At 35.7% G+C, this 21,869-nt stretch overlaps 2 protein-coding genes across 2 annotated transcripts; one reads left to right on the top strand and one right to left on the bottom strand.

Annotated features, from left to right (window-relative positions):
* Window positions 1-169: 169 nt before the first annotated feature.
* On the bottom strand, window positions 170-3,753 carry LOC116113123 (calcium homeostasis endoplasmic reticulum protein). The gene is made up of 3 exons (XM_031399269.1): window positions 3,613-3,753; window positions 2,283-3,299; window positions 170-1,357 (listed from the first exon to the last, which is right to left on the bottom strand). The coding sequence occupies exons 2-3, from the start codon at window positions 3,281-3,283 to the stop codon at window positions 355-357; spliced, it is 2,004 nt and encodes a 667-aa protein (XP_031255129.1). The 5' UTR covers window positions 3,284-3,299; window positions 3,613-3,753; the 3' UTR covers window positions 170-354.
* Window positions 3,754-3,942: 189 nt separating this feature from the next.
* LOC116113125 (DNA topoisomerase 1) lies at window positions 3,943-21,856 on the top strand. The gene is made up of 25 exons (XM_031399272.1): window positions 3,943-4,047; window positions 4,155-4,712; window positions 4,794-5,215; window positions 5,636-5,768; window positions 5,876-6,433; window positions 6,515-6,936; window positions 7,234-7,888; window positions 8,251-8,337; window positions 12,552-12,598; window positions 13,080-13,189; window positions 13,294-13,394; window positions 14,057-14,149; window positions 14,368-14,451; window positions 14,939-15,022; window positions 15,613-15,681; window positions 16,847-16,906; window positions 17,462-17,533; window positions 17,774-17,881; window positions 18,418-18,494; window positions 19,362-19,445; window positions 19,797-19,908; window positions 20,019-20,108; window positions 20,927-20,992; window positions 21,091-21,186; window positions 21,380-21,856. The coding sequence occupies exons 1-25, from the start codon at window positions 3,967-3,969 to the stop codon at window positions 21,500-21,502; spliced, it is 4,392 nt and encodes a 1,463-aa protein (XP_031255132.1). The 5' UTR covers window positions 3,943-3,966; the 3' UTR covers window positions 21,503-21,856.
* The last annotated feature ends 13 nt before the right edge of the window (window positions 21,857-21,869 follow it).

The raw sequence follows: 21,869 nt of genomic DNA, 5'->3' as shown, positions 1-21,869 counted from the left end.
TAAGATCAAAATTTAGAGTTCAATGATCAAATTTTCTGATCAGTTATCAATCTGCTACATGAATTTTTGCTCTTTGAAGTTAAAAAATGCATTCAATAACATTTCCCTAAATCAAATTAGCAATTACTTCATTTATCAAAGTTTGATACACTCCCAAACAGTAAGAAAATATGCATTAATAACACATTTCCACAAGTTTGATACAAACATAATTGAACTCTGGGAACATCGAAGGGGGAGGGGGGTTTGGGATGGAAAGGAACGAGAAGAAAACATATAAGTAAGAAAAAAGCAGATTCAGAACTTCAAAATTTCCTAACAATGATGATAATCGGTGGTAAATTTGTAGGGTTTTCACCTTGTAGTGGCTCTTGCACTCATGGATGAATGGTAGTTGGTACTTCTCTGTTTCCTATAAGAAGTATAAACGTCGTCATATTGACTTGTCTCATTTGGGTTAGCAGTTGCCCCAAGTCCTAATCTCCCTGAGCTACTGGATCCAGGCTTCCGCTCTACACTTCCATCAGCATAAGTCCCCGTTTCTGGGTCTACCTGCAGATTTGGGGGTGGAGGGATGCAAGCCCCTCCCTTACGAACAGAAGGCTCTCTCTCATACTCATAGTCTTCATCTCCTGAATCAGATTTCATAGGTCCTTCAGAAGGATTAACCTCTCCAATCTCTTTAAAGAACTTTGAAACTCTTTCTAGAACCTCAGATGGAGATACATTGGATGGAGGTATAACTGTTGGGATGTCCAGCGGACTCATGGGAGAGTAGGGCACACCACTACCTATCTGCATCTTTCTGACCATCCCTGGAATAAGACCTGGTGGAAACAAAGGATATGGAGGCAACTTTTCACCAGTTCCAGCAGCTGATTGGTTCGCTGGTTGAACAGAAGAATTTAAGGACATGGACCCTGGAAAAGCACCTGTTGGAACAGGAGTTGGAAGAAATTGCTGGTTTGCTAGGGTTGCTGGCACCAAAGGGGACGCTTGTTTATCAGGATGCTCATGGTCTAGTACATTTGGGACAGAACTTCTGCCATCAGGCTGCCATTGTGGAGCAATATGGTTTGTTGTTTGTGGATCTCCTGAAGCAGCAGACATTTCTTTTACAGGACCTGAAAAAGAACTAACTGATGGTCCACCTATCATCTCACCCTCTAGAGCATAAATAACATCTTGATCAAAAACTTCCTTGGAAGCCCAGAACTGTAAGATTTTCTGTAAGCGTGACTGGTTTTCCTCCTTATTCTGAGGGTTATGATAAATCCTTGCAAGCATGGAACCCAAGACAGGTCTAAAAGCAAGGGCTTCATTATCAAGTTCATGTGGGTTGGTCCTCCGTTGCAAACTACAAAACAAGGAAATAAAGATATAGGAATATCAGCAGGAAAATCAACCCTACCATCAAGAAACACATTGCATATTGAAAGCTGAAAACTAATAAAAAAAATTCTGGAAGCAACAGAACCAGAAAAATCTAGAGGTTGTATCACAATTACTATACACCCCTGTCCTGCAAATACTTCATTCAAAAAAACAAAAAAAAACAAAAAACAAAAAAAAAAAAAAAAAAAAAAAAAAAAAAAGAGAAAAAACAGATCCCTGTTGCGTTTAAAGTATTAGTCAGATTGGGGTTGGCCATTGTGATGGAATATCATACTTTGAGGATCAATCAGAGAGAAAAGAAAACAACCTAATTCTTATTCAACGTCTTATTCCTCGTTTATGTATTAAATTTGAAGCTCATAAGCCGGCCTTAAAGAAGATGATCAAGTTTCTAGATGATTAAGGGGCAGCTAAACTAGGAGTATTACACTACAGGATTATAGATTCTATAACTTTGTTACTCTATGGGACTAGCTTGTTATCTATTTTATACGATAGATTAACAACTTTGTCATAAGTCATATCAAACAAGCAAAGGTTTACGGTTTCTTCAGGATGGTAGGCCATGAAACAAGTTAAAATCCAGCATAAGGGAAAGTTTCTAAGCACACATGTATAAAAATAAATAACTACATTAGATTTACAGTAGAAGAAAGGTAATCCCAGTGGAAACCGAGGAACAAATTGAATCTAAAGAGAGAATGATATTTAAATGTAGAGAGAGAACCATGCCATCAAACAGACCAAGGAATTTAAAAGACTAATGGGAAACAATGCAGACAAACAAAGCATCAATGGATGTCCAACAAACTTCCAACCTAAGATATGGCTGAGCTATCAAAATTAAGTGTAAATAACAGTGTACTAGCACATAACTGGAAAAATACCTGTCAAAAAGAATTTCATTGGCAAGGTAAATTATATGAAGCTGCCTCTCAGAATCATCAACAGAAAACACCCTGTCTCTGAGTGCTGCAGCCAGAGCTGGTGCAAATGGGGACCTCTGCATAAACCAAGTCTTGGCACTTTTAATTGACTCTTTGGTACCGTTTAGATTGTTAAGCACATTGTTAAGCTCCATAGCAACATCAGAAGGTAGTGGACCAGAAAGACCTTTAAAAGGAGGATCATAATCTGGTCTACCATGACCCACAAAAGGCTTAGGATGCTGATGGTGCTGCTGCTCATAGAATGGTGGAAAAGGAGGTTGGTGCATCTGAGGAGCACCCATCATTGAAGCTGAATTGCCCCCAGCATTCATAGGAGGAGTAGTAAGAGGATTCATCATAGGGTTCGGTGGGGGATGCATCGTAGGTATAGAAGAGGGTGGGAATGGATGATTAAAAGGGCCACCTGGGGTACGGGTAGATAACCAAAGTTTGTAACGATAATAACCATGGCCCTCACCGCCAAAGAGAAAACCGTATGCAGGATTATCTTGTTGCTTTTCACGGATCATGGCTTCAAATTCTGGGCCATTCTTAGTAGCATACTCAACAAGTTTGTCTATACGCTTTTGAAGGTCAGGATCAGATGGGGGAGGAGCTGGGGGTGGGGGAGAATCATACGGGCCATGGAAAGGTGAAGGAACCAATTGAGGGGGTAAATGAGAAGGGAATGGGGCTGGGGTTTGCTGTTGTTGCTGTTGAAGATGAAGAAGATGCGGATGGGGATGGAGTTGTTGCTGTTGTATGTGAGAAAGGTAAGGGAACTGTTGAAGAGAAGGATGAGGGGGAAGGAAGGGAGAAGGGATCACTGATGGAGGTAACTGTTGATGTGGAAGATATCCAAATTGTTGCTGCTGCTGCTGCATATTACCAACTGGTCGTTGCTGTTGAGCATATGCCATTGCAGATGCTGCAGCATAATCATGAGGAGGACGGTCCATAAGACCTTTTCAGATCCTACAAGAACAAACAACGTACAAGAGGACTTGAGAAACTCTTTTATGATCCAACACCATTCATAACTATATCAATATGCAAGTATCAATATTTCTCGGCTCTCTTTAAGAAACACTCAAATGCCTAAAAATTCTAACTGTACTTTGGTATTTAGAAAGTCAGTTATTAAGCTATGTCGTATCTCATATATTTATACACATATAAACAAATTGTAATTTCATGTGAACAAGAAAATGGTGTAAATTTTAAAAATTTGGAACGAAACCCTAAGTTTAAAGTAATACAGCAATGAGAGGGAGTATCATTTACATACCTCAACAAAGACTGAGAATCCCACCAACAGCAATCGCACTGCCACTCAGTTCATTAAAATCCTAATTTACACTGACCTCGATTCTATTGGTATCCGACTGGCTTTGGCTTTGGCTTTTCAAAATTGAAAAAAAAAAAAAAAAAAAAAAATCAGATATTTAATGTTAACTTCTTATGTGGGTGTTAATTTTTTTTTAATTAGTTTAGTTTCGGGCGGGTTTAGTAACGGTTGGACCCGAATGGACCCAAGAGGCCAACAGTCGGTCAAAAACCCTGCCCTAAACCCTCCACTGAGTCCTATAGAAGCCTGCTCTGCGTCTGTATAAATAAAGGCAAACTTGAAGATTGTAACAAAATGAGATTGGCAATGAGCGGTTTGGTATCCTCAGCTACTTCAACTCGTTCAGCTTTTCTTCTCCGCCCCTTCATGGCCACCGTAAGTTCTACTCATTTTGCCTTTTTAAAATTCATTAGTTTCTCATGTCGATTACATTCCCCAAATTTAAAGGTTGCCATTTCATTGGATTCTTTTTACAATTGCAGTACAGGACTCTTCACACTCCCTTACCGTTTCCTTCGTTTGGCGTCGGAAATAAATACAATAAATGTTGTCTTCTCAAATACTCAAACACCTCCCAAAGTTTTCATCTTTTCAGAAGACTACCCGATGCCTTCCGCTTTAATTCTAGAAATATTTTCAGTTATGTGCCTTTAGACTGTGGTATCAGATTGACTTCACCCAATTCTGTACCCTTCCCTAAGAGGTACTTTTCTCAAGTACCAAAAGTAGCCAATGAAAAAAACAGTGGAAATAGTTTCCCCTTCAAATTTAAAAAAAAATGGAAACAGTCTAAGGTGTTGGCTTCTCCAAGTACGAATAAAATTACAAATTCCAGTAAGTTGTCCTCTGAGGATGTTAATGTGGTGACTCCAGCAAGTGAACAGCTGGTTGGAGATGCCAAGGAAGGAGTGAAGCAAAATTCTAAAGTTAATAAGAAAAAAAAGCAACCCTCCAGGAGCAAGAAAAACAAGGAACAAGTTTCTGCTGCTACTGCTTCAGTGGAAGCTACTGTGGAAAAGAGTCCCACTCAGGCTTCAAAGGTTAGCCGTTCTTAATTTTGTTGAATAATGGAAATAGTTTCTTTCTCTCCAAATACTTATACTGACATTTCAGTTTTTTAGAAGTCTTCAACTGGGATCACCCCTGTGGAAGCCCTTGGTAGTACTGTTTCAACAAAACAGCAGTCCAACAAGAAAATTGCCAACTCTAGTAGAAAGGGAAAATCTTCGAAGGCAGCTAATGCAGCTTTGCAGAAACAGAAACCGGAGAAGGTAGTCATAACGAAGCTTCCAGGAAAAAACACACTAAAGCCGCTATATCCCCCAACTGGGAAATCTGTTGTGGTGGTTGAGTCTGTTACAAAGGCAAAGGTTATTCAGGGCTACCTTGGTGATATGTTTGAAGTCTTGCCCAGCTATGGTCACATCAGGGACTTGGCTGCAAGGTCGGGATCTGTGCGGCCTGATGATGACTTCAGTATGGTATGGGAGGTCCCATCTGCTGCTTGGACTCATCTTAAAAGTATCAAGGTGGCTTTGAAAGGGTATGTTGTATTTTAATTTTTTATTATTTCCAATCAGTCAATAGCAAGCAGTATCTATGACGCTATAGAAATANAGTTTAAAGTAATACAGCAATGAGAGGGAGTATCATTTACATACCTCAACAAAGACTGAGAATCCCACCAACAGCAATCGCACTGCCACTCAGTTCATTAAAATCCTAATTTACACTGACCTCGATTCTATTGGTATCCGACTGGCTTTGGCTTTGGCTTTTCAAAATTGAAAAAAAAAAAAAAAAAAAAAAATCAGATATTTAATGTTAACTTCTTATGTGGGTGTTAATTTTTTTTTAATTAGTTTAGTTTCGGGCGGGTTTAGTAACGGTTGGACCCGAATGGACCCAAGAGGCCAACAGTCGGTCAAAAACCCTGCCCTAAACCCTCCACTGAGTCCTATAGAAGCCTGCTCTGCGTCTGTATAAATAAAGGCAAACTTGAAGATTGTAACAAAATGAGATTGGCAATGAGCGGTTTGGTATCCTCAGCTACTTCAACTCGTTCAGCTTTTCTTCTCCGCCCCTTCATGGCCACCGTAAGTTCTACTCATTTTGCCTTTTTAAAATTCATTAGTTTCTCATGTCGATTACATTCCCCAAATTTAAAGGTTGCCATTTCATTGGATTCTTTTTACAATTGCAGTACAGGACTCTTCACACTCCCTTACCGTTTCCTTCGTTTGGCGTCGGAAATAAATACAATAAATGTTGTCTTCTCAAATACTCAAACACCTCCCAAAGTTTTCATCTTTTCAGAAGACTACCCGATGCCTTCCGCTTTAATTCTAGAAATATTTTCAGTTATGTGCCTTTAGACTGTGGTATCAGATTGACTTCACCCAATTCTGTACCCTTCCCTAAGAGGTACTTTTCTCAAGTACCAAAAGTAGCCAATGAAAAAAACAGTGGAAATAGTTTCCCCTTCAAATTTAAAAAAAAATGGAAACAGTCTAAGGTGTTGGCTTCTCCAAGTACGAATAAAATTACAAATTCCAGTAAGTTGTCCTCTGAGGATGTTAATGTGGTGACTCCAGCAAGTGAACAGCTGGTTGGAGATGCCAAGGAAGGAGTGAAGCAAAATTCTAAAGTTAATAAGAAAAAAAAGCAACCCTCCAGGAGCAAGAAAAACAAGGAACAAGTTTCTGCTGCTACTGCTTCAGTGGAAGCTACTGTGGAAAAGAGTCCCACTCAGGCTTCAAAGGTTAGCCGTTCTTAATTTTGTTGAATAATGGAAATAGTTTCTTTCTCTCCAAATACTTATACTGACATTTCAGTTTTTTAGAAGTCTTCAACTGGGATCACCCCTGTGGAAGCCCTTGGTAGTACTGTTTCAACAAAACAGCAGTCCAACAAGAAAATTGCCAACTCTAGTAGAAAGGGAAAATCTTCGAAGGCAGCTAATGCAGCTTTGCAGAAACAGAAACCGGAGAAGGTAGTCATAACGAAGCTTCCAGGAAAAAACACACTAAAGCCGCTATATCCCCCAACTGGGAAATCTGTTGTGGTGGTTGAGTCTGTTACAAAGGCAAAGGTTATTCAGGGCTACCTTGGTGATATGTTTGAAGTCTTGCCCAGCTATGGTCACATCAGGGACTTGGCTGCAAGGTCGGGATCTGTGCGGCCTGATGATGACTTCAGTATGGTATGGGAGGTCCCATCTGCTGCTTGGACTCATCTTAAAAGTATCAAGGTGGCTTTGAAAGGGTATGTTGTATTTTAATTTTTTATTATTTCCAATCAGTCAATAGCAAGCAGTATCTATGACGCTATAGAAATATATATCTTTTAAAAAAAAATAAAAATTATGATGTATATTGTGTATATCATTATGGGAAGAATTACGTTTTCTGGTAAGAGGTGTTTGTTGGTCATTCTCAACCTCATGTACGCTATGCGGATGTTAACACTCTTGAGTCTTGTCTGTTTAGGTTGTTAAATTCGTTCATTTAGTTCTGTCTTTATTTTTCTGAATTTTCTTATTTTGTGTGACTTGGACATCAGAGCAGAAAGTATTATTCTTGCCTCAGATCCTGATCGTGAAGGAGAGGCAATTGCGTGGCATATCATTGAGATGTTGCAACAACAGGATGCTTTACGTGAAAATATTACTGTAGCGAGGGTTGTCTTTCATGAAATAACTGAAGCATCCATCAAAAGTGCCTTGCAAGCTCCAAGAGAAGTTGATGTCAATTTGGTTCATGCTTACCTTGCCCGGCGAGCTCTTGATTATTTGATTGGATTTAACATTTCACCATTATTGTGGAGGAAACTACCTGGTTGCCAGTCAGCTGGGCGAGTCCAATCTGCTGCCCTGTCTCTTTTATGTGACAGAGAAATAGAAATTGATGAATTTAAACCACAAGAGTATTGGACTGTTGAGGTTGAGTTGAATAAAAAAGAGTCAAATTCTTCAGTGGAAACCTTTTCTTTTCCAGCTCACCTTACCCATTTCAAATCAAAAAAGTTAAATCAGTACTCAATTCGCTCTCATACAGAGGCAAAGGATATTGAACAAAAGATAAATTCAACGAATTTTCTAGTGATCTGCTCTAAGAAAAGCATGATGAGGAAAAATCCTCCCACACCATATATAACGTCAACTCTTCAGCAGGACGCTGCAAACAAATTGCATTTTTCAGCATCGTACACAATGAAGGTTTGGAAAATTTTATGAATATTGATCTTATATCTTCTGAACTTCATAATATTTATCCCTCTAAAATTAAAACTTGATATGTCTGTCTTAGTCACTGCATTCAGCATTCTGTTATCTATGATGTTATATGTTATGATATTACTTATTGGGAGTATATGCTAGTACTCTAGCATTTTTTACGCACTTTTTACATTTCTATTCTAGTTTAGCCACTAGCTTATCCTTACGTTAACTTAAAACATAGTGACAGTAAGCTCTAAGTTTCTTCTTGAAGGTTCTTTTTGTCTTTATATTTTAGAGGTTTATATTTCATTTTTCAGAGTTTGTTTTGTCATTGACCTTTGATTATCATATGAGTGCAGCTCGCACAAAAACTTTATGAAGGGGTTCAGTTATCAGAGGGGAAGGCAGCTGGTCTGATAACTTACATGAGAACAGATGGACTTCATGTGGGTATCTCTTTGTCTTCAGATAGTTTTTACTGGTTGCTTGTTACGGATGCAGCATCTTCTAGCCTGATTGCCTAATGGTTGCTAGGCTCATGTAAAAAACAGTTGCTTCTATATGCGTGATTTCTGTTTAATGATTTCTGAATGATAGTGAACTGCTGGCCATTATTGTTAGGAAGGATAAAATTAAAAAAAAAAAAAAAAAAAAAAAGAAGTGAAGTGAAGTGACTGTTACTATTTTCTCTTGCTATACAAGTTTGTTGTTTGTTGCATGCCAGTGGAAAACATTTTTTATTCAGGTTGTGTCCATTAGGTGGATAATCTAGGTTTGTTGATTGAACTATAATATGTTTGATGATGTAATGCCTCCTTTTTTTTCTTTTTTTCTTCTATTTTGTTTGGAACATTTTGATTTTTCTTCATATGCTTAGGTTATTCGCTTGACTTTTGAATTAACTGAACTGAGAGAAGAAACAAACTTTTGAGTGATAATACTCATAATTTCTTTGGAATTTCTAATAGTCTTTTGATTTTCTCTCAATCTCTGATGAAGCTGTTAGGGATATCCGCTCCTTGCTCATTGAAAGGTGATAATTGATGTTTACTTCACAATCTTTTCTTAAAATATTTAGCTGATTAGCTGTATATGCTGGGTTGAACCACTTGTGCATCATATCTGTTCCCTCTTTGATGCTATCGCAGAACCTCCTGGGGAGATCTTTTTTTGTGTCAAAATGTTTACTGCCTTTAACTATTCTTTTTGATTCAGATTTTCTTCTTTGATGATATTTGTGAAACTTTTGAGGGATGTTACCAGTTTTGTTTAACTATTCCTTTCCATGGAACCTATAGATACTTTCTTATAATGAGGCTTGGGTTTGGGGTGTCATGTCCTTAGTTCTTCTTTGGTTATCTTTTACAAGTTTAACCCTAGGAGTGGAAGTAGTGGGGTTGCGTGGAAATAGTTGTCCCTGCATGGTTGATGTGGTGTATTCGGGAGGAAAAGAAGTTGTTTGAGGGCTTGGTCTTTTCTTCTCTTGTTTAAAAAGATACAGTTTGTTTTCTCAGGTATGGGTCAGATTATGCATCAGAAAATCCTCGAAAATATTTTAAAAAGGTGAAGAATGCTCAAGAGGCTCATGAAGCTATTAGGCCCACTGATATGCGGAGGTTACCTGGTACTTAAATAGTTTTGAAAGATTTTTTGAACAGTTTAAAATTTTGGGTGAACTCTAACAACAAATTACTGATATATTTTTTTCCCGTTTTTATTGGCTCTTAGTTATGCTTACTGGAATTCTAGATGAAGATTCCTTGAAGTTATACACTCTTATTTGGTCTCGGACAATGGCATGTCAAATGGAACCTGCAACCATTGGGCAGGTTAGAATGTGAATATTTTTCAGTATTATTATGCGCTAGTACACTAATACTTCTCCTCAATTAAGTGAGAGAAAATCAAAACAAATTAAGCAGCATTGTATATCTACATCTCTAAAAGGATCTGACAACAGTAGACCAGCTATCCACGACAAAGAAACAGAATCCATTTGTCATAACTTCGTTTAATATTAAATTTGCAAATTTCTTGAACTAATATATCATTCCAAATTCAGTTTTACTTGTGTATTGATATTGAGAACTATGCTCATTTTCATTTGCAGCAACTTTATCTTGTGTGTTTCCTCCAGCATTATATTTAAACATGAAATGTAACTTATGATTTGATATTCCTTTAAGCTGTTGTAATTATTTATTTATTTATTTATTATTTTAATGAAGTTTTTTGTGTCTTGTAGAAAAAGAAATAAAATTTAACTGGCTCCAGAATTCTTTTTATCATTACCCTTTGTTGTAATTGTGTCTGAAATATCTCTGTTTCTATTGTTTTACTTCCACAACATGTAATATTGAACTATTTGTTATGTTTGTGCTTTGCTCTTCTTTCATAATCATCTTGTCTTCATTTATAGTTCATTATTCACTTTCAGTTTATAATACTATTGTAATCATTTGTACTGTCTAACATTCTCTGATCTAAGCAGATACAACTGGATATAGGTGATGCTAGTGAGTCCATTGTTTTCCGTTCTTCTTGCTCAAAAGTAGAATTTCGTGGATTCCGAGCAGTTTATGAGGTATAATCTGTGCTCGATAAATAGTAGAATCTTTCATTCATTTTTACATTTGTGCTATCTATTTCACTATTACTAGCTTCAGGAGGATATAATAGGGGCCTGACTTTGTTTGTCCTTGTTTATAGAATCGCAGTGCTTGCTTTGATGCTTTTGTTTAATTTGGCGCTTCATTTCATGTTTTCCTGTGAGCATGTTTTGAATTCTTATGATTTATCTAGGATGTGGATGCTGGAGCTATCAGATATAAGGAAAATGAAGGGAATGATCGTGATGTAGCTTTTGAAATTCTCAATTCACTGAAGGTAGCAAATTCTTTTTCTTCTTTCTTTTCTTTTTGCTTATGAGAAACTTCAACTACTGGGAAATTAATCAAGAAGGAATATAAATAAATACTACCTGGTCATAGCAGACATATTGAGCATTATTCCTGAAGGAGAAACCTGATACAGAAATAATAAGAAAGCAGTGAATAATAAATATGAAGATGAAACTACCCTTAACTGTTATGGGGCATCCCTAGTTGACTTCTTTTAGAGATAATATTTTCCCTTTGTCTTTTTCCTGGTTGATCTGGAGATATCATTTTTAGTTTTATTGTGAATAAATCTGTATGGAACATTCAAGTTTCAGTTCCTAATGGGTGTGGTTCAGATGCCACTAGATCGTGGCACCAATATACTACTTTCATTGAGGTTTTCATTTCATAAAACTTCTCTTGATTTTGTTGTTGAATGTTGTCTAATTGACGTGCTACAAAGGGTGTTTTCATAAACATTATTTATTTTGTAGTCAGGGGAGCCATTGTCTCGTCAACTGGAACTCAAGCAGCATCATACCCAACCTCCACCACGCTACTCAGAGGGATCACTGGTACATTAATACGAATTTTCTATAATGTGGAAGTGGTTGATAACAAGTTTCCTCCCACGAATAGGCTACCATGAATGATGCTAAAATTTGAACTTAACTAAAAAAATTGTGTTTGTGTTGAAAGTTTGAATACATAATAGTAAAGAAAAATTCCTTAATTGAGGCCTGAACCAATTAAGAATGACCTTAAGCTAAACTCCTAACCAAATTCATAGATAGCATAAATATGTAAATCCACAAATATTACTGTGATTGTAAAATTACATAAATGATCCCTTGATTATGAATCAATTGATTTTCTGAAGCTTCTGAACAGTGATCTGTTTCAATTGCTTGTCTTCAAGAAACTATATACAATACTCCTTGAGTAAGCATGTGAAAATTGTTAGTAAAGGGGAGTTATCCTTCTGGGTATTGGTTTTGAATAATGGTTAAGTTATTATTATTTTTTTAAATTGTGTACAGGCTTATTTATAGATCTTGTATGCATGCACCAAGGAGCTAGAGAGAGAAAGAGAGAGATTGCGTTTGTAATGCTTCTGTAGTGCTGTTCCTTTTTATGCTTCGCCTCATGTTTGGTGTTGTTGCATGTACCAGGTTAAGAAGCTGGAAGAGCTTGGGATTGGAAGACCTTCTACATACGCATCTACATTAAAAGTTTTACAGGTAAGTTATGGTGTTAAAAGGATTTTATTTGAAACCTATCTCGTATTCATATCTGATTAATCTTCTGGTGTTATATAAAGAGTAACAGTAAATTTTTGTGTTTAATAACTCCAAAGGCTGAAAATCAACTGGGCTGTCCATTGATAGCTCAGGTTGGCTTTTGTGATTTATAGTCTGATGGCTGTTGTATCTTCAAAAGTCTTGAGATGTTGAAGTGACTGTTACTTAATTTCTCTTTGTTATACAAGTTTGTTGTTTGTTGCATGCCATGAGTGGAAAACATTTTTTATTCAGGTTGTGTCCATTGGGTGGATAATCTAGGTTTTGTGATTGAACTTATAAATGTTTGATGATGTAATGCCTCCTTTTTTCTCTTTTTTCTTCTATTTTGTTTGGAACATTTTGATTTTTCTTCATATGCTTAGGTTAATTCGCTTGACTTTTGAATTAACTGAACTGAGAGAAGAAACAAACTTTTGAGTGATAATACTCATAATTTCTTTGGAATTTCTAATAATAAGTCTTTTGATTTTCTTTCAGATCTCTGATGAAGCTGTTAGGGATATCCGCTCCTTGCTCATTGAAAGGTGATAATTGATGTTTACTTCACAATCTTTTCTTAAAATATTTAGCTGATTAGCTGTATATGCTGGGTTGAACCGCTTGTGCATCAATATCTGTTCCCTCTTTGATGCTATCTGCAGAACCTCCTGGGGAGATCTTTTTTTGTCAAAATGTTTACTGCCTTTAACTATTCTTTTTGATTCAGATTTTCTTCTTTGATGATATTTGTGAAACTTTTGAGGGATGTTACCAGTTTTGTTTAACTATTCCTTTCCATGGAACCTATAGATATTTTCTTATAATGAGGCTTGGGTTTGGGGTGTCATGTCCTTAGTTCTTCTTTGGTTATCTTTTACAAGTTTAACCCTAGGAGTGGAAGTAGTGGGGTTGCGTGGAAATAGTAGTCCCTGCATGGTTGATGTGGTGTATTCGGGAGGAAAAGAAGTTGTTTGAGGGCTTGGTCTTTTCTTCTCTTGTTTAAAAAGATACAGTTTGTTTTCTCAGGTATGGGTCAGATTATGCATCAGAAAATCCTCGAAAATATTTTAAAAAGGTGAAGAATGCTCAAGAGGCTCATGAAGCTATTAGGCCCACTGATATGCGGAGGTTACCTGGTACTTAAATAGTTTTGAAAGATTTTTTGAACAGTTTAAAATTTTGGGTGAACTCTAACAACAAATTACTGATATATTTTTTTCCCTTTTTTATTGGCTCTTAGTTATGCTTACTGGAATTCTAGATGAAGATTCCTTGAAGTTATACACTCTTATTTGGTCTCGGACAATGGCATGTCAAATGGAACCTGCAACCATTGGGCAGGTTAGAATGTGAATATTTTTCAGTATTATTATGCACTAGTACACTAATACTTCTCCTCAATTAAGTGAGAGAAAATCAGAACATATTAAGCAGCATCGTATATCTACATCTCTAAAAGGATCTGACAACAGTAGACCAGCTATCCACGACAAAGAAACAGAATCCATTTGTCATAACTTCATTTAATATTAAATTTGCAAATTTCTTGAACTAATATATCATTCCAAATTCAGTTTTACTTGTGTATTGATATTGAGAACTATGCTCATTTTCATTTGCATCAACTTTATCTTGTGTGTTTCCTCCGGCATTATATTTAAACATGAAAGGTAACTTATGATTTGATATTCCTTTAAGCTGTTGTAATTATTTATTTATTTATTTATTATTTTAATGAAGTTTTTTGTGTCTTATAGAAAAAGAAATAAAATTTAACTGGCTCCAGAATTCTTTTTATCATTACCCTTTGTTGTAATTGTGTCTGAAATATCTCTGTTTCTATTGTTTTACTTCCACAACATGTAATATTGAACTATTTGTTATGTTTGTGCTTTGCTCTTCTTTCATAATCATCTTGTCTTCATTTATAGTTCATTATTCACTTTCAGTTTATAATACTATTGTAATCATTTGTACTGTCTAACATTCTCTGATCTAAGCAGATACAACTGGATATAGGTGATGCTAGTGAGTCCATTGTTTTCCGTTCTTCTTGCTCAAAAGTAGAATTTCGTGGATTCCGAGCAGTTTATGAGGTATAATCTGTGCTCGATAAATAGTAGAATCTTTCATTCATTTTTACATTTGTGCTATCTATTTCACTATTACTAGCTTCAGGAGGATATAATAGGGGCCTGACTTTGTTTGTCCTTGTTAATAGAATCGCAGTGCTTGCTTTGATGCTTTTGTTTAATTTGGCGCTTCATTTCATGTTTTCCTGTGAGCATGTTTTGAATTCTTATGATTTATCTAGGATGTGGATGCTGGAGCTATCAGATATAAGGAAAATGAAGGGAATGATCGTGATGGAGCTTTTGAAATTCTCAATTCACTGAAGGTAGCAAATTCTTTTTCTTCTTTCTTTTCTTTTTGCTTATGAGAAACTTCAACTACTGGGAAATTAATCAAGAAGGAATATAAATAAATAGTACCTGGTCATAGCAGACATATTGAGCATTATTCCTGAAGGAGAAACCTGATACAGAAATAATAAGAAAGCAGTGAATAATAAATATGAAGATGAAACTACCCGTAACTGTTATGGGGCATCCCTAGTTGACTTCTTTTAGAGATAATATTTTCCCTTTGTCTTTTTCCTGGTTGATCTGGAGATATCATTTTTAGTTTTATTTTGAATAAATCTGTATGTAACATTCAAGTTTCAGTTCCTAATGGGTGTGGTTCAGATGCCACTAGATTGTGGCACCAATATACTACTTTCATTGAGGTTTTCATTTCATAAAACTTCTCTTGATTTTGTTGTTGAATGTTGTCTAATTGACGTGCTACAAAGGGTGTTTTCATAAACATTATTTATTTTGTAGTCAGGGGAGCCATTGTCTCTTGGTCAACTGGAACTCAAGCAGCATCATACCCAACCTCCACCACGGTACTCAGAGGGATCACTGGTACATTAATACGAATTTTCTATAATGTGGAAGTGGTTGATAACAAGTTTCCTCCTACGAATAGGCTACCATGAATGATGCTAAAATTTGAACTTAACTAAAAAAATTGTGTTTGTGTTGAAAGTTTGAATACATAATAGTAAAGAAAAATTCCTTAATTGAGGCCTGAGCCAATTAAGAATGACCTTAAGCTAAACTCCTAACCAAATTCATAGATAGCATAAATATGTAAATCCACAAATATTACTGTGATTGTAAAATTACATAAATGATCCCTTGATTATGAATCAATTGATTTTCTGAAGCTTCTGAACAGTCATCTGTTTCAATTGCTTGTCTTCAAGAAACTATATACAATACTCCTTAGTAAGCATGTGAAAATTGTTAGTCAAGGGGAGTTATCCTTCTGGGTATTGGTTTTGAATAATGGTTAAGTTATTAATATTTTTTTAAATTGTGTACAGGCTTATTTATAGATCTTGTATGCATGCACCAAGGAGCTAGAGAGAGAGAGATTGCGTTTGTAATGCTTCTGTAGTGCTCTTCCTTTTTATGCTTCGCCTCATGTTTGGTGTTGTTGCATGTACCAGGTTAAGAAGCTGGAAGAGCTTGGGATTGGAAGACCTTCTACATACGCATCTACATTAAAAGTTTTACAGGTAAGTTATGGTGTTAAAAGGATTTTATTTGAAACCTATCTCGTATTCATATCTGATTAATCGTCTGGTGTTATATAAAGAGTAACAGTAAATTTTTGTGTTTAATAACTCCAAAGGCTGAAAATCAACTGGGCTGTCCATTGATAGCTCAGGTTGGCTTTTGTGATTTATAGTCTGATGGCTGTTGTATCTTCAAAAGTCTTGAGATAAATAATGTTCTGTAAAATGCATCTAAACTTCAACAGTCAATATAGGAAAGCAACAAGCAGGAAAGATTAAGGCTGATTTTGGGGTATATTGTGCTGGAGTTTCTTAAGACTCGGAATAATTAGTAGTTTTGAGGTTTATCTGGACAGCACCTCAGAAATGAGGCATTCACTAGGCTAGAAAGTGTAATGAGGAGATAAAAATATTTTGTTTATTGTTAAAAATATATATAATCTTGTTTAGAGTTAAAAAAAATTATATATAAATACATGTGGCTTAGATCTAAGATCTCAAAGATGAAGAAACAGAAGCTTTAGTGGGAATGTATGTTAGGAATGTGGACTATTTGGTGAATGGTGAGCAATGTTCACTATAGATTCTTGAAGGCGTATTTGTTCTTCTTGAGTTCTTGATTTTTTATTTTTGGCTTTGATATTTCGTATGATTTTACTGGGTTTTGATGGACAGTAGTCCCTTCAGAAACCACTTGCTGACTTATTCATGAAGAATAAATCTGAGAAAAAAAAAATCATTTCATTTTTTGCTTTCTTCATTTAATATGCCAAGACTATACAACCTCAACTTATTGCTTGAAAGCCAATTCTAAGCCACCCCTCTAAAAACCTCTTTTGATCCACTTTGTTTCCCATGCTCACTATTGTGCTAGTGAAAAGTTCATTGGCAGCTATGACGCAACAGAAGAGTCAAATTGGGGCATTGACAGTGCTTTGCTTGCAGTAGTCACAAAGTTTGCCTAATTACAATAAGCTGATTTTGTATTTTTGTTCAAAATGAAAATTAATCATTAGGATACTTTGAGGGTTAAAGTAGTACTGAAGTCTGTTATTAAACATTGTGGCTTTTTTTTTTTTTTTTTTTGGGGGGGGGGGATTGTATCTGTATAGCTATTTGGTTTTTGACTTGACAATATTTCCTGCCACATTCTTTTCTTTTCCAGGATAGAAAATATGTGACAGTGAAAAGCCGTGTATTGTATCCTGAATTTCGTGGTCGTATGGTAAGTCCTGGCCTTGCAAATTTGTCTATTATTATTATTACTATCTTTAACTGATTAAATATTTCACATTATAAAACTCTCATGTTGTTAAATGTATATATCAAGATGCCCTGGAAGGACATTTCCAGTAGATGTATATTGCTTATGTAATTCCTTGATGTTGAAGAGCACTTCAACTTCAATGTGATGAAATTAATATTGCTTGAAACTGCTAAAAAATCACTTGCATGTGGAGGGGAGGACTCATTTTGTGCATATCTCTTGTAGTTACTTTGAAAGAAGTTAACTGCTAAGTTCACACTTGACACAATTTAGAATTTACCTTGGGAAGTAAGTTGCATTTGCCCAAGTATGGAGAAATTTATTTCTGTCTCAATAAAAATATACATCCTATCTTTTTTTCTGTTTTCCTTGGAGTAACTTTGACCTCACTACTCCATATCTTATCGTTTTAGACAAAAAATATTTCTTTTGGAACAATATGCTTCATATATACTTGTCTCTTTTTGCTATGGATAAGTGGGTATAATATGCTTGTTTTGGACTGATCACTAGGTGTCAGCATTTCTCTCTCACCATTTCTCGGAGGTGACAGACTACAGTTTCACTGCTGATATGGAGACTGAGGTATATGAATTAAATGTTTGTTAGTTGTTACATATAGTATTTTCAGCTCATCAAGCTTTAAATATTGGTTGCTTCTGCTGCTATAGTTTCATTTTTTTTTTTGAAAAAAAATAGTCGTGTTTAAATATGATATTCTGGTTCTGTCACAATTTTAGGTTGCTTACATGCCTATAAACTGTGGATCACTTTTTTTTCTACTGCTTGTTGATGACCTTTCTACATCTATACATTTGCTTTCAGCTTGATAATGTTTCTGCTGGCTTAACTGAATGGAAAGGCCTCCTTAGGGATTATTGGACAAGATTCAGTTCATATTGTACCCGTGCTCAAAGTGTACATATTCATCAAGTATGGTTGGGCTCTTGTTGCAGTAAACCCATGAGTTTGCTGTTTCTGTTGAAAGTTTCTACTTCTTCTTCTTCTTCTCGCTCTCTCTCTCTCCAATTTTATTAATTATAGATATTTTTAAATGCTTGCAGGTGGAGAAGATGTTGGAGAAAACATTTGGGNAAAAAATAGTCGTGTTTAAATATGATATTCTGGTTCTGTCACAATTTTAGGTTGCTTAAATGCCTATAAACTGTGGATCACTTTTTTTTCTACTGCTTGTTGATGACCTTTCTACATCTATACATTTGCTTTCAGCTTGATAATGTTTCTGCTGGCTTAACTGAATGGAAAGGCCTCCTTAGGGATTATTGGACAAGATTCAGTTCATATTGTACCCGTGCTCAAAGTGTACATATTCATCAAGTATGGTTGGGCTCTTGTTGCAGTAAACCCATGAGTTTGCTGTTTCTGTTGAAAGTTTCTACTTCTTCTTCTTCTTCTCGCTCTCTCTCTCTCCAATTTTATTAATTATAGATATTTTTAAATGCTTGCAGGTGGAGAAGATGTTGGAGAAAACATTTGGGGATTTTTTGTTTGCTTCTCTCCCCAATAAAGGCAGGACATGTCCAAGGTATGAATGTTTTGCCAATTCTATGTTCTTTGTGGGGTAAAGAGATTTCATCGTGAAGAATATACTTTTGGTTGTTAGGATGGTTATAAAGAAACTTCTCAAATGATTACTTGCAACCCAGTTTTAAACCTAGAGAATACATCCCTTACTTGAACCGCTAAGTTCCTCCCAGATCTATATGATCTTTCTTCTTCTTATTAATTACTAAGTGATTCTTGACATAAAGCTTAAGAGACTCTACAGGCAAAGTTTTTGGACTCAACTGTTATCTGATTTTATAAATTTTCCTTTTGAATTTGAAGTTACCTGTAAATGGGTTGAGAGGCATGAAGAGGATACATGAGCTTACTTTGCATTTAAATTCATTTTGTGTGATCTAGTAAAAAGTTATTGTAAGGTGTAAAAATATTAATTTTCAGAGTGGATATTACTTTGAATTTATTTTTATTTTGTGTTGTTATCCATGACATCAGAGGCTGTTGGCCAGCACTTTTCTCAAAAAAGGTAGTCTTGCGAGGCATGATACTCTCTGATCTAGTCTGTATTTTGTGTTTGTTCCCCTAAGAAATTTTGAATCACATCTATAGTGGTCCCATGTATAATTTATGATGTCTTAATAAATATCTACTTTTGACCCCATTTAGTTATGTCTATTCAGTTCTATTTCATACTAAAATACTGATGTAAATATTGTTTTGACATTGTTATGTTAATTACCGCACCATCATACCATCTATATAATTTTGATAAACCAATTTTCACATTAGTTGGTCAGAAAAAGTTTGTAAACAAGTTTTTAATAGTAGTATACTCTTATTTCAATCATCATTAGTGTTTTGAACTGCTTCCTATAATCTCTCTTTTCAGTTGCTCTGAGGGCACTTTGATTTTTAAAGTAAGTAGATTTGGTGCGGGCTATTTTATAGGCTGTAATCAGCACCCAAAATGCAGGTAAGTATCAAACTGTATGATACAGCTTATTTGCATTATAAGTTCTGATTATTATCATGCTGGCTCCTGTTTTTTTCTCTCCCTACTTCTGCACATGTGTGTGTCCCCAATTCTGCTTAATATCATGTTTTGTGTCATTTTATGTTTCGTTTAAATCAGTTTTACAGTAAAAATATGCTTGATACGACAATTTTTTACTGTATATATTTGTTGATAGTGTTACAATATTTATGGATCTCTTTTTGGTCAAGAAAGTTATCCTGATAGTTTCATGAAAAAATCACTATTCAAATCTCATATGTTAATATTTTAGTTGCTGTTAATACTTGAATTATTTGCATCGGTCTACAGTTATATTGCCAAGACACTATATGGTGATGATGATGAAGAAGATGCTCCTCAAAAGAACACTAATGTAGAGGAGCCAAAACTGATTGGTCTTCATCCAGGCTCAAATGAAAAGGTTTGCTTTAAATCATGTTCTTCTTTGTCTGTGGGACTGGTGATTTGTTAACTCAGTTTGAATGAGTTGTGGTATTGAAATAAACTGAAAATGGAAATAATTTCTTTCAGGTTCTTTTGAAGACTGGTCCTTATGGATACTATGTACAGCTTGGTGAAGATAGGACGGCTAATATGCCTAAAAGGGCCACTGCTTCCCATGTAAGGCTGTTTCTTTCCTTCATGATATACCTTGCAACTGGAACCCAAGGATTAGGCTTAGTAGTAAAAGCCCTTGGTTCAATTCCTTTGGGCCCAGTTTTAGAGATATTATATTTTTCAAATTTCTGGCTGTTGGTTTTTGGGCCTAACTCCTTACGCAAAAGGCCTTATTAAGTGGGAGGATTGCCCACTCTTATAAACTTATTGGCTTGAGCATGCCTAGTCGATATGGGATCTCTAACACTCCTCTTCTCGGTCAAGTCCATATGGTCCACTTGTCTATGAATGGAGGTAGTTTGGCAGTCCAGCGTTGGTCAATCACTCAGCTCAAATGAGGTTGGCTCTGATATCACTTGTTGGTTTTTGGGCCTAACTCATCCAAAATGCCTTATTGAATAGGAGGATTGTCCATTCTTATAAAACCCATTGACTTAAGCATCTCTAGTCGATATGGGATCTTTAACACTGGTTATTGTTTGTAGAGTATAAAGTAGCCTTTAGTTTGGAATTGAGTGAATATGTCAGGAAGATCGAGGAACTTTTTAGTGAATATATAAACACACACCTTGGAACCACATTTTCTTGTTTTGTACTATTGTGATCTGGGTAAGAAATAGAAAAGAGAAAATACAAAAAAGAAATAAAGAGAAGATTGTCGTGGTACAGCTGATAAAACAGCATTACTACATGTTCATGCATGTAAATGTGTGTGCTCTTAACTTTGTCTTCTTTTAGTGCTGCAAATGCTTGTATTGCCACTTTGTTGATTGTAATTCATTGAACATATTTAAAACTGGATGAGATGTATCTTTTTTCAGATTAAGGATGTGGACTCTATTACCCTTGAAGATGCTCTGGAGTTGCTGCGTTACCCTTTGACGTTGGTAAGCTAATCCCTGTATCATTTGTTAATCTCTATATTGATTTCTATTTCTGTATGTATTGAATTGTTCTTAAACTCATTTATGTTATCATTTGTTAGGGAAACCATCCAAAGGATGGGCATCCAGTAACAATAAGGCATGCAAAGGCTGGGTTTTCTGTTAGACATCGACGCACTATTGCTTCTGTTCCAAAGGTATATAATTAACAATATAATGAGGATCAAATATATTTATGTAATTACCCTAACCTTCACTTCATCAATTTTGGAATGTGTGGTTCAAAGCATTGTTACTGAACTATGATGCAATTAAAAGAAGGAAAAAAAAAAAAAAATTTGATTGATTAACAGTACTATAATTTTGGGTTTTCTTTTTTTATGGGTGCAGAATATGAACCCGAAGGACGTCACTCTTGAGAAGGCATTGAAATATTTGTCGGGTAAAGGTGTAAGACTATGTGGCCGACCTAAGAGTAAGCCGAAGGTTGAAGAACCCTTGGAGGCCATGTAAATAGGAGAGTGCAAGGTTATCTAGCGATTATTCTCTGCAAATGAGCCTGTGGTCATGACATTACATCCACAGCTGAAATCATTAATTTATAGGAAAAGAGCATCTACATGCACTTGGGCATCTTCAGAATTTTTTATGACGAGAGCCCATAAGGTGTGTATAATTGCCACTGCAATGATCAATTTTCTTGTAGTTAATCTCCATTTTGATGGTATAAATATGTTCGAGCCATTTATCAATGATGCAACGGCTCAATCAATTTCTTACCGAGGGAATGTAATCATGAAATGTTACACGGCTGAGATTCTTTGATTTTGATTACCGGTTGAATTAAATAAATCTCTTCATAATTTATGTGCATTGTTCT

Source organism: Pistacia vera, unplaced genomic scaffold (genome assembly GCF_008641045.1).
Source record: "Pistacia vera cultivar Batoury unplaced genomic scaffold, PisVer_v2 Contig673, whole genome shotgun sequence".
NCBI lineage: Eukaryota > Viridiplantae > Streptophyta > Magnoliopsida > Sapindales > Anacardiaceae > Pistacia > Pistacia vera.
This window is presented reverse-complemented; position numbering and strand designations above follow the sequence as displayed.

Coding starts and splice junctions, on each gene's coding strand:
- LOC116113125 (XM_031399272.1), top strand. CDS start 3,967: ATGAGATTGGCAATGAGCGGTTTGGTATCCTCAGCTACTTCAACTCGT. Junction 15,023..15,612: donor GGTACTCAGAGGGATCACTG/GTACATTAATAC, acceptor TGCATGTACCAG/GTTAAGAAGCTGGAAGAGCT. Junction 15,682..16,846: donor CTACATTAAAAGTTTTACAG/GTAAGTTATGGT, acceptor TTTCTTTTCCAG/GATAGAAAATATGTGACAGT.
- LOC116113123 (XM_031399269.1), bottom strand. CDS start 3,283: ATGGACCGTCCTCCTCATGATTATGCTGCAGCATCTGCAATGGCATAT. Junction 1,358..2,282: donor AATGAAATTCTTTTTGACAG/GTATTTTTCCAG, acceptor CTTGTTTTGTAG/TTTGCAACGGAGGACCAACC.